General features: G+C 35.5%; 1 protein-coding gene across 1 annotated transcript in view; it reads left to right on the top strand.

Moving 5' to 3' along the window:
- Positions 1–13088, top strand: part of LOC150088628 (putative lipid scramblase CLPTM1) — a 179904-nt gene that overhangs the window by 131928 nt on the left and 34888 nt on the right. Inside the window, exon 9 of the mRNA XM_090369595.1 lies at positions 8032–8318. Within this exon, the coding sequence (XP_090225721.1) occupies positions 8032–8318 (287 nt within the window). The remainder of the gene's footprint in view (positions 1–8031; positions 8319–13088) is intronic.

Genomic DNA, 13088 nt, shown 5'->3' with positions numbered 1-13088 from the left:
CTCTCTCTCTACAGAAATCTACTATCATATGGCCATTTTAAACCTCATGTCATTTGGCTTTACAAGAATGAGTAACTTGTTATTTCTATTCCTCTTCAACTAAGGTAAATTAGAAGATTTACCTTAGTTGAAGAGAAGATTGTTGAGATCATGTCAGCTAGATCTTTCTTTTAGGGATGAAATATTTTCTACTGCATTCCATCCTAAACTCTTATCCTTTATCTAAACTGTAGTTTTCCAATAAATATGCTAAGACCTCATAAGAACTGCATATTACTGTAACTTTGCATGAAAATTCCCAACACTTAACATATGTGAAGAAGTTATTAATTAATCCAAACCAGATTTTAAACAAGCTAGGAGTATGAAACTTGCTTTTTGCCCAAATTATATTTGAACCTTCTGGTCTCAGGCTAAAGCTATTTGCAGCAACTTCTATCCATCCATCTTCCACCTCTGTTACATCCTGATGGTTCTTTTGCATTCTTATCTAAAAATAAAGCTGACTGATTAACATCCTATTTTTCCTTTAACTGTTACATCCTTCAATACCATACATATTCCATTCAGTGCCTCCCTTGGGTGGTTTTGGAGAGGACATTAGAAGAATGCTAAACAGTCCTGATTCAAGAAGTCTCTAGGTCCTGTTACCATTTCATAGCATGTCCCCACTTGTTCTCAAATCACGTGCTTCAAATCTTATTCCTGTTTTGTCACTGTTTTTCTACATTTATTCTATTAGTGTTTTTTCTTTTTACGTGGAAATTTGCTAATATCCTTTTCAGTTATTATACTGTTGTGTTTTCAAGCAATCTATAAACTGCGAACTGTTACCTTTCATCTGATCTATGATCACCAATATGAATTCCATCAGTATTGATATACAGATGATATCTTGGCTTATATTACTAATCTTTAGACAGATTCTTTGGAAAATTTCAATAAAACTCAAGCATGTGCTCTTGACATTTCTAATGCTTTTGATCAAGTTTTATATAAAGGTATTCTGAACAAGTTTCCATTATGTTGTTCATCTTCCAATTTTTGCAATTGGGTAGCTAGTTTTTTTCTCTACTCCCTCACTGCAGATGATGGTAGATGGCTCCCTACCTTGTAACTTCTCAATTATGATGCTAGCTTTGCCCAACATTCCATTCTTTCTTCCCACTCTTTTCTTCCTGTTTATTAATGACCTCTTCTCACTGACTTTAAATTATAGCACACTGTATTACAGCTTCCAGTTTGAGAAATTCTACAGAGCAGAATTTCTCATGCAGCTTCAGCTTGATATCCACACTAATTCCTCAGGTGCTGATTTCCAGGTAATTCTCCAGTGGAGTGAAGAAAACTTAACTTCACTCTTTCAAAAAATGCTCTCATACTTACGTTTGATAATACTCAGATTTCTAAACAAGATCACATGTATTTATTGAGGATCAACCTGACTTCCAGTTTCTCTTGGCTTAAGAATATCACAAATTGCATTCTCTGCATTGAAAAAATTACATTTTATTTCTGTTTTCGGCACTACTTTTCTTTTAAACAGCTACAGATTTCAAATCCATACATGTGGAATGTTGTTTCCACAATTGGTGTGGTGTCCCCAAAACTCGCTTAAGCTCCTAGACTATCCAAAGGAAGGCAATCAGATTAATTACTGACCTATCCTTTATAAATTCTCTCTCTCTCTCTCTCTCTCTCTCTCTCTCTCTCTCTCTCTCTCTCTCTCTCTCTCTCTCTCTCTCTCTCTTACACAGCCGTTCCTAGTTTGTTTCACCTTTTCTAAGCCGACTGGGCTAGCTGGATGGGTAAAGTGCCTGCCTGGCAGCTGAAAGGTCGTGGGTTCGAATCCCGCCTCTGGCTTGGGTCAAAGTACTGCAAAAACCTTGGGAGGTGCATTATGGCCACAGAAGCCGATGCGCCAAAAACTACCACAAAAAAAAAAAAAACAACCTTTTCTAAAGATCTTTTTATGAGAACTATAATTCAACTAATGGCTTCCAAACCAGTCCATACACCTCAGCAACTAAATTTCAACCTCTCAGACCTGATTTTTCCCTTATCCTCATTTATTTGTTCTTTGGGAAAACTTTACTGAAAGTTGCAGTCTAATGGCAGCAGGTATCATCTGCCTTTACAACTTTCAACCCATACATAGTACAGTAGGCACCAGTGAGTCAAAGAAAGTGTGCTCTGTACAGAGGTGTCTGCTTGCAGATGCCAGTGTAGCCAGTGTCAATAATTCAGAAAAGTGAAATTTGCTTTTAAATGGTTGATTATTATTGTACATATTTCTATTTCAATTAATTAACTTTTAATAAAAAGGAATATAAACTGCATTTTTAGAGCATTTCATTTTCATTATGGATAATTAGAGATCACTAATTTTAGTCCGTATTCATTGTTTTGCTCACATAGAATTAATTTAATGTAATAGGATACATAGATTGTATTCTATTACACCCCCCCCCCCCTTAAAAGAGAAATTCCTCATACATTCCTGGCATAAACAGCAAGAAATTTTGTTTCTTAAAAAATTGCCGCTTCCGTAGCCAGGTGGGCAGGAGCGGCAGTGCGTAGCATGCTTCTTGATTAGACCAGGGTTCGAGCCCATGATCACCAAATACGGAGGATGTGGAAAGGTCAGGGAATGACCTTTCCACATCATCCGCACCGCATATCCCCCGAGCAATATGGCCTTAGTTGCTAATGCTCCTAAAAACCAAATAACAAACAGACAAAATCTTAAAAAATTAACATACAATGCATAGGAAAATGCATCATTCTAGAGGGGAACCTACATGTAGGAACAAACTTCGATAAGACTTTCATATGTAGCTACTTAAATGGCTGCCATATCTCTCTGCTGAGTGAAAGTAGTATATGTAGGCATTTGAAAATTTGTCATCATTCCTCAGTCAGAAATGCTGAACATCAAAGCAGTTGGCAAAACTGTGTGGAAGTTTGCCAAACATCATATAGCATTTTTATCAAAGTACAGTATATTCATGGATGTAGGAAATCCCCACGGGCTACAGGTAAAAATAATCTGTGGAATCCATTTGTAGGGGATAGGATTAGTTTGTTACCCATTTATGGACTAATTCAGTGGAAAGGTTCGGTGAAACACAAGTAGTTGCTCTTGACATCTCAAAGGCTTTCGATCGTGTTTGGCATAAAGGTCTTCTAAACAAGCTTCCATCTTATGGTTTGCCAACTGTTTTTTGTAATTGGTTATCCAGTTTTCTGTCTGATTGCTCACTGAGGGTAATGGTAGATGGCTCTCTGTCTTCTAACTTCTCCACTAATGCCTGTGTCCCCCAAGGTTCAGTTCTTTCCCCCACTCTTTTCCTCTTGTATATTAATGACCTTCTTAGACTGATTGGAAATCCTATCCATTTTTTTGTTGATGATAGCACATTGCATTCCATTTTCCATTTTGAGAAACCTTGCTCTGCTCAATCAGCTTCAACATCTCGAAAATCTGCTACCAATTCCTTAAATGCCGATCTCTAAGTAATTCTCCAGTGGGGCAAAGACAACTTGGTTGATTTCAATCCTTCTAAAACTCGGTCTTGTCTTATATCTTGCAAAAAGGATTCTTCTGCTCCTGTGTTTATATTTGGTGACACTCTGATTTCTAGGCAAAATGATATATCTCTTTTGGGGATTACCCTGACTTCTAATCTCTCTCTCTTGGCATAAGCACATTACAAATATTGCTTCCTCTGCATCTAAAAAACTTTTTCTCTTTCGCTCCAGGTGTTACTTTTCTTCCAAACAGCTGTTCACTCTGTACAAATCGCAAATCCGTCCTACCATGGAATATTGTTCCCACATCTGGGGTGGTGCCCCCAAAACCTCTCTCAGGTTTCTTGATTCCGTTCAGAAGAAGGCAGTTAGATTAATTAATGATTCGTCTCTTAACAGAGTCTCTCCACTCACTGTCTCATAGATGTACTGTTTCTGCTGCGTGCCTCTTCTACAGATATTTCCATGGGCACTGTTCTTCTGAATTGGCTTCTATAATTCCTGCTCTCTCTTTCAAAACGTGCTGCCACCAGCCAACATCCATTTACTGTCCAACTTCAAACTCACAGAACCAACTTTTCATCTTCCTCGTTATTCATTCTACTGCCGTTTTCTGGAACAACCTTCCTTCATATGTATTTCCTGAAAATTACAGTCTACAGAGGTTAAAGTCCAACGTCAACAAATATCTTCATTCGTCTTCTCAACCTCCAACCCAAGCACGGTACTAAGTACTATAGGTTCTAATACCTCTCGTGTTTGGAGTTTACATAACAAAAAAAAAAAAAAAACCCCACATCTGGCACAGAGAAGTTTCTTCTTTTAGTCATTGGGAAAGCCCAGAAGCCTCGATGCTGTAAAAATTTGAAGATATTACCCATTATATACCCTCAAACTAAAAGGCATGGATAACATCACAAATCCATGAAGAATGGATCAGAGACTTAGATTGCAGAATCAGTGAGAGGAATAGAAAAATTTTGCTGTTTATGGATAATTGCATCTCTCATTGTCAAGTAAACGACTTGCATACAATCACCTAACAAATATGATGTCAGTTCTTGATCAAGGTGTAATCTAGTTTTTTAAGAAATGACCTAACCTTACAGGAAAACTTAATCTTCAAATATTACGCAAAAGTGGATGCAAACGTTGAATGTTTCAGGATTTCCAAAATGAAGAGGAACTCATTGCAGATGTAATGGAATCTTTTGAATTTGTAGTGCTGAAGGTAAGGAACCTTCTGTTGTTGAACAAGAAGTTTCAGTGAAAGATGCTCATGAAGGGTTAGAACAACTTGTATGTCAATTTTTTTTTTTCACATGCTGCCTAATTGCAAAAGTGAAATAACTACTATCACACACTTATATAATTCTCTTTTAAAACATGATCTACCATTGAAACAGCATGTTTTGGCAGATTATTTTACAGTATGAAACAATTCTCTTATTAGGTCTTGATAGCTATCTAGTGAAATTTACAGTTTAGTTGTAATCTTACTGCACTCCACACTCAAAGCAAAATTGATAGCTTGACATTGAGAACTTGGCCTTTGAAACTTATATAACTTATTGACAATTCAATTGCTTATTGAGATAGTTCAGTTTCAATCAATGTGCCTGAACTTTTAGTCATTTTGACCACCCTTGTACTGTATATAGCTTACTTAAAAACAGCATCACAGCACCTCTAAAAATTGCCATTAATCTCAATGGGTTTGTTTTTAATTTTGTGCCATCCCTTAAAGAAGTTTGCAGAAGCTTACTGATTGAGAATCACTGATGTAGGTTGTTGTGATATACTGCCACTATACAGTTGACACTAACAGAGAACACATTTCTACAGGTCGTTTCCCATACTGTAGCAAACATCAAAATAAACATAATACAACTTGATTGACAGATCCCAATCAACATGAGCTGTGGGAAAGCTTTCTCCAGTAACATCAACTTTTCAGTGATTAATACTATATAACTAAGTTTTGGGGAATACTCTTGCAAGGTATTTTAGTATTGTGTGTTAATTGAAACTTATAGTCATCCCCACAGTTGATCTGAAGTAGGAAAAACAGCAATGCCAATAAGGAAATGCTTTGAATCAGCAAGATAAAAGTACTAGACAGAGGATCCTTTAATTTTTTTGTTGATAAAGGATTCAGGAGACATATTGCTGATAAAATTTGTATTTCACAAATGAATTCATCCATGTGATGCACCAGTCATGATCTTAACATGTCAAGGTCAACAGCATATAACGTGTTACGTTGCCATCTGGATGAAACCATACAAGTTACAGTTTGTACGGAAGCTGTTAATTGACAACAAAACCAAGAGGATGGAATTTTGTTGATAAATTCTACCATTAAAGACACTCCCCAGCTTATGTAAGGGTTGCATTCCATGGAACTCTGCGTAAGTCGAGTTTTACGTAAGTCCTCAGAATTTCCATAAATGCTTATGCAGCATTCACAACTATGTTTGCTGAATTTGATTGAAGCAAAAAATAAGTGTTTTACAAACATATAAATAGAATCATTTATTATTTTTTTAATCTCATGCATAGGAAAAATTTCAAAATTATAAAATTACAAATAAATGTGAAGGCACAGGCATAACGTCAGCATGTTTTACCTTTCGAGCATCGTTGCCAGAATCAGCATCTCCAGCTGATAAGTATGCCCAGAGGTTGAGGGCTGTGGAAATTTAGAAGGGGTTTTTTCCAACACATCACAAAATTTCTCTGCTGCTGCAGAATCAGCACTGGTGACTTCACCGAATACTTTAACTTTGTGGAAACCAGTGCGATGCTTGAACCTATTAAACCATCCACTGCTTGCCATGAACTTGACTTAGTTCGCTGTACTTATCCTTAATATCTTCATAAATACTTGTTGCTTTTGCTTGAATGGTCATTAGACTCAGGGACAATCACTTCTGAATCTGATTTTCCATTCATATTATTAATAGCCTTTCCATCTTCCATATAGCACCTGAATGCTGTTTTGTGATCACTGTTGATCTTAACTGCGCTGCTCCTTTAGCATGTTCTTTTATACGCGCACTATCCTTTAAAATAGTATTCACTGTTGAAGCAGCGAGACCTAATTCCCGTGCAATAGATGACAAACTTTTGTCCTTCTTTGTACTTAATCATTTTCGTCTTCATTTCTAAATCAATTTTGTTAATTTTCCTAGCACTTCCACCACTTACACTTTCTGTTGGTTGCTTTCCCTTCATCATTGTAATAAGTACTGTAAATAGAAATGAAGAGAAGATTCTGAAAACGTATTTGTTTTTTATATGATTGAAGATTTCAGTGAAGGGGAACACATTTCACCATAATAACGTAAAAACCCACACAGTTTCAGTTATCGGGATTATCGCAAATGCAATAAGATCGAGTTTACTATCTGTTTATAGTAGATTGCACTAACAGAAAAGCCCAATAAACTGGAAAGTGCAAATTGTTTTTATTGTTTTATGGTCATGACCTCTAGAAATGCTCTTTAGAAAAATATCAACAAAGCTGCCCAAAATTGATTCTTAAAACGGAACATATGAGGACGATATAAAAGTAGTGCTCTATTATAAAAATTACCTTTTAGAGTGATAAATAGCTTAGTTATATAGTGAAAATTTCAACTTCTCTGGTCTTGGAATGAATTACCAAAAAAAAATGTGTAATTGGGTTCACATTGCGATGTTTTCACAATACCCCCATTTATTCCTACGGGATGCAAAATGCGTTTTCACGATTTTTTAAAGTTTGCACTGGCCACTTGAACTTACGTAAAGTCGAATTTACGGAAGTTGAGTATTGCTAAGTCCAGGAGTGCCTGTATTACAGTTTTTTGAATTTGCTGACATCTACTTCAAGTGCACATATTCATCTGTTGGCAAATAAAAACCTGAAGATATCTCTTATTACCTGGAAATGATCTGTGGTTTCTATCATGTACCCTATACAATAATGTTTTAGTTTTGTAAAGATTTGTGGACACCTTGTATGTACAAATAAAGTATATAAACTGGATAAAACTGTAAAGTAAATAAAAGTCTAAAATGACATTTTCAAAGCAGTGTGCTTCTTTATCAGTTTGAATGAAAATACAGCGTCTTAAATAGCAGTGATATTTATGTCATTTAATTATAATACATTTTACAACTGCAGTCAGTGTATGACAAAGGAATGAAGAAAACATAAGATTAGAAAAAATAAAAGAGAGAAGGGGGAAGTGAGATAGAAGAAAGCAGGTGATTGACTGGGAATAGGAAGATTATTTTTTTCATTGCAAATTAAAAAGACAATGGTATACATTACTAAACAGTTGTAACTGATGTGCAGTGCCCTTCATGACACAGTTATAGTTGATTCTACTTTATATTAATTATCATCATATTTATTTAATAATTGTACTTTAATTTTATTGTTATTATATAATATCTCTTTCTGTCCTTTTATTTTTCATGTGCAATCATAAGTAATAATTTATATTACAGATATCCAATTTTGGAACAATAGGAAATCCCTTGAAGGATTGTCAGTGCGCTCAGTATTTTTTAATGTTTTTCAATCCGTGGTAGTTCTTCTTTATGTGCTTGACAATGACACTAATTTGGTAGTTCGTATATCTGTGTTTGTTGCTCTACTAATTGAAATTTGGAAGATCCATAAAGTTACAAATATTGAAGTGGACAGAGAGCGACGGATATTAGGTTTCCTTCCCAAAGTCACATTTTCGGATAAAGGTTCCTACGTAGATTCTTCTACGAAGCAGTATGATTTAGTGAGTGATGCAGTTACATAAGTTCTACTGTTGATTGTTTTGAATTTCTTAATTTTCACTTCAGAAAGTAAATTTATTTTATACCATTAATTTTAATAAATCACTTTTAAATAATCATTTATCAATCATATTAGTGTTTTTGAAAAAAATTTTGTATATGTAAATCTGCTAATTACATCTAGATTGATGTACCACAGAGAATTCTAATACACTGCTCAAAAAAATTAACAGAACAGAATGCTTACATGAATATTTTATTATAGAAATTTTTATTACATTTTATATTTATAAATTTTTGATTATATTTATATTTTATTACAGAAAATTTACATGAATATTTTTTTGTGAACAGTGTTGCCAAAGGTGAATGTTTGATACTATAAGCATCCTGGCATGCAAATTCTGAGTATAAAATAAAAATCTATCTACTACCTAACAGAGCTGCACATTATGCAAATTATTCATGCCTATAAAAAACACAGGTTGTGACCACATCACTTCATTCCTGCTTTGGCTTGCTCAGTGGGATAGCCACATTTCCAGTACTCAGGATGGCAAGTCATCGTCGTTTAAATGATTCTTTGAGATGGTGGGCTGTTGGATGACTTGAAGCCAGGCAGGCGGAGGTGGCATGTTACATGGTGTAATGAACATGAATCCTGGACTGTAGAGCAGTGGAAAACTACTATGGACAGATGAGTTGGCTTAATGTGTCATGCAGTGTCATCTTGGCACTTTGGAAGCAGTTTCAGGAGACAGGAAGCATCACAAGAAGAAATGGCCTAGGTCATCCGAGGGCTATGTCAACCAGAACAGATCACTATCTGGCTCTAAACAGCAAGATGGAACCCTATGATCTGTCATCAATTATCTCTTGTGGCCACAGGTGAAAACATTTCCAACCGGACTGTGTTAAGTGGACTCTACTCAAGGAACCAGTGCTTTGTATTCCATTACCCCCAAACCACCACTGGTGCCATAAACACGTGACTTGGATCCCTGACAAGTGGGGTACAGTTCTGTTCTCTAATGAGTCCCATTTTAGCTTACAAATAGATTTTAGATGTTATTTCATCTGGAGAGGAGGAGGAGGAGGAATGCAGTACCATCCCTTCAACATCAGAGAAAGGGACACTTATGGTTGGAGGTGGTGTTCTTGTATGGGGCGGAATAATGATCAGTGGTTGCACTCTTCATGTTTTTGATAGGAGTACTGTAACTGCACAGGGGTACTGAGAACAGATCCTCAGATTTTATGTACAACTTTTTTTGAATGCTATTGGCCCAGATTTTCTTTTCACATGCGATAATGCCACTGCACATAGAGCTCAGTTGATAAAGCTATATCTTGAAACTGAAGGTATCCAGTGACTGCCATGGTCAGCACAATCACTAGACTTAAAAGACTTAAATCTGATCAAATGTGTGGGATACCCTTGGGCTTCGCATTGCATGCCGACAGCCAACTCTTCAGTCACTTGGTGAGCTAAGATCTACACTGGTCTAAGAATGGGATTTTTTGCCCTGGAATTTTGCGTACACTCTTATATCGAGCATGTTTCAGCACTGTTTAGCCGTTGGAGGTGATCATTTGCTGTACTGATGTCATGCGACCATATTTTTAAGCATCTTTTACTGACTTCTGTTATGTGACCTTTTTGGTAATTCTTATAATAAAACCCTTATAAATGTCCCTTATACCCTTCCAAAGTCTCTTGCTGTCTCCTCATTTCTTCGTTACTCTATGGTACACCACCATACCAAATTTTGTCCTGCTTCATCGCATGCTGCATGAGTCGCACCACATTTTCTGTATGTTCTGTTAATTTTGTTGAGTCGAGCAGTGTAGATGGTTATATGAGATTTGAATGATTCTGATTTGTCCAAGAGAAAAACATACTATACTGCATCGTGGTAGCATTATAATTTGAGACTGCAATTAACTTGACATATTAATATAACTGAACAAAGCCAGAAGTTTTGGGGAACTGTATCCCCTTCTTTAATGAGACCTCCTCCTCCAAAGTAATGAAGTACATCACATCATAATGGAGGATCACAGAGTGCATATTTCCAGTACCAGGATATCAAGCAAAGCTATAGAAATTAACTAAAACAAACAAATATGGATATAAATATCCAGAACATTCTCTGGTGAAGATAGAGGATCTAATAGTTTTTATTTTAAACCTCAAATGTAAAAGTTTCTCTGTGACAACTCAATTAAGCAAAATGATAATTTTCATGTTTCCAACCCCATCCCCTCTCCATATGGTTGATGGCTGCTAGAATATATGTATTACTCAAGATTTGACTTATTAATTGCCTTTTACACTGGAATAATTACCTCCTTATCCCTACTAGAAAAATTCCTGTATATCATTGACAAAACCCATGAGCTGTCCTAGCATCCTGTCTGCTGTGCCCAGAAAACTTCATATCTGGCTGCACAGGTTCCCCTAGGTCTTTTTTGTTCCTACTACCTCGAGTGTGGTATCACGCAGTTGGTATACTATTCTGGGATTGCTGCATATGGAGCATATTGATGCTCCATGTGCAGCATCTTCCATTCTGTCAGTGTTAAACTTCAATTGTCACTTCTCAGCCCATCTGCTTAATTTTTCTAGATCTTTTGCAGTAGCATACTTTGTTACTGTCTTTAACCACCCTGCCAACTTTGATATCATCTATAAATCGTCCATGTTTTATGACTTAACCAGTACTTCAGATTCATTATATTTGTTTACTATACTCATAGCTTTAGTGAAAAACCAGTGTTGTCTGTTAAAAAGTAAAGATCATACTAGAAAAATTCTATCCATGAAGCTTGCACAGACTGAATTGATTGGCAAGGCTCTCATCATGTACTCTCTCCTGTTGTGTCTGGGTAGAATTGCAGACACTTTCAAATTTAATCCTAATGTGATTTTCTTTCAGCATTGCCCTGTACTTGTTAAGTAAGTCCTCAGATCTTATACTTTTAATATCATTAGTATCACCATTTACAAATCACTTTTTATGCCCTTAAAAAATGGTAGCTGCTCTATAGCATCAATTTGGCTGCTAGCAGGCAAAGCCTGTCCTGTTCCACCCATCCTTTTTACAATATATATTTTCTGTTTCCCTGACAGAGTCACTGATGATAACTACTTCAGTGGAACCAGAATTTTCTGCCGTGGAGGATTTTGTTTTATCATGTGATGTGCAAGTGTAATTTCCAGTGTTGTGCTGGGAAACTGAGTGCTCGATGGGTCTCTCTTTTTAATTTCTTTTAAGGCATCATTTCTGTTCCTCAGAATGCAGGAACCCTCACACCCTTTGCAACCAAAACACAGACATCGTCTTTAGTTGTATCGTATTCCACCACAGATAACTCCACAATACAGCAGCAAGAAACGTATTGGAATTAGCTCTGATTTGCAAGAAAACTGCCCAAGCCAAACCATTCCCACTACTATAACAGATAGCGGTATAATAATGCTACTATTTCCAGATTATGGGATGATAGTTTGTACTGTAATATTAAATTTATAAATAGTGCTATTGACTTTCTAAATGCTTAGCTAAATGCAAAAATAATCTAATCTCTGTGATTAGGACCTTTGAACTATGTATTTATTGCAATTAACCACTACAGTGTACTGCGCTACAAGTTGCAGTTGCTAGTTACAAGAAACAATGGTTACACCAAAATTATTGATAAAAAAAGATTCTATGAATGTTAAGCTGTAACTTATAAAATTTAGCTAAATTTAAAAATAAGGACAAAACTATTTTTTAAACACAATTTGTATGCTAATTAAAGTAAAAAAAAAAAAAATTCAAAAGTTTTATGAACTTATCCATTTTCAAAAGCTTGAGATTTCAGCTGCCTTACTGTATAACCGTGATTCTTTAGTCTTTTATTACACCTCAAATTCTACAATAATCAGTAGCACACTATTTTTTGTTTTAATTTAAATAATATTTTCTTTACTGTGTATTAACTTCTCTTTATTCTTTTCATCCAATTTTTTTTTTTTTTTTTTTTATTTTTTCCCCGTCTCTCTTTAAAGCCTTCCTTTTTTTCCTTGATTGTTTGAAAGAAATTCAACAAGTGTCAACAATTTCTTAAGGCTTCCTTACTGGCCTTTAAGAAAAGGCTTGTTCTGCTATAGCAATAAATAGATGAATATTTTTTTACTATTACAATTGCTTATTCCAGGATTCCCCAACCTTCTAGGAATCCTCTTTTGACTGAACCAAAATTTACCACTATTCTACAACACCCATATTGATCATGTTAAGCTTAGTTTCTTTCTTATGAGACTCATATGTCCCATAATTTATTATATGTTGCAAGTATGGTATCCTTTGGGTGGGGAGGAGAAATCATGACCCACAAGTTATGAACCACTGGCTTAAATGGTATCTATCCATGATCGTTATTATATTCTAGAAAGTTTTCCGAATATGATTACAAGAGAGATATTAATACAGTTATATTATATAACATATAATTATTATATATTTCCTTATTTGTTCAAATAAGGAAATGTATTAATATATTAATAAGGAAGAATTAGATAGAAACTGTATGTTTTAATAGCAAAATTTCACTTATAATGAAGAAAAATGAAAAGGCTTCAAGTCAATTAATAGAAAATGTGGAGACACCAATTTGTGCAATAAAAAGTTGCAAAATCCAGAACCCTTAAGGCCACTATCAATAAATGAGCAGAGCACTTTTGCAGCTAGATTCCAAGTATGATGGAATGGCTGTGTTTGTGT

Source organism: Mastigoproctus giganteus, chromosome 3, assembly GCF_048544385.1.
Source record: "Mastigoproctus giganteus isolate SK-2022 chromosome 3, ASM4854438v1, whole genome shotgun sequence".
In the NCBI taxonomy this organism is placed as follows: domain Eukaryota; kingdom Metazoa; phylum Arthropoda; class Arachnida; order Uropygi; family Thelyphonidae; genus Mastigoproctus; species Mastigoproctus giganteus.
The sequence above is the reverse complement of the archived record's forward strand: the minus strand, read 5'-3'. Positions and strand labels throughout refer to the sequence as shown.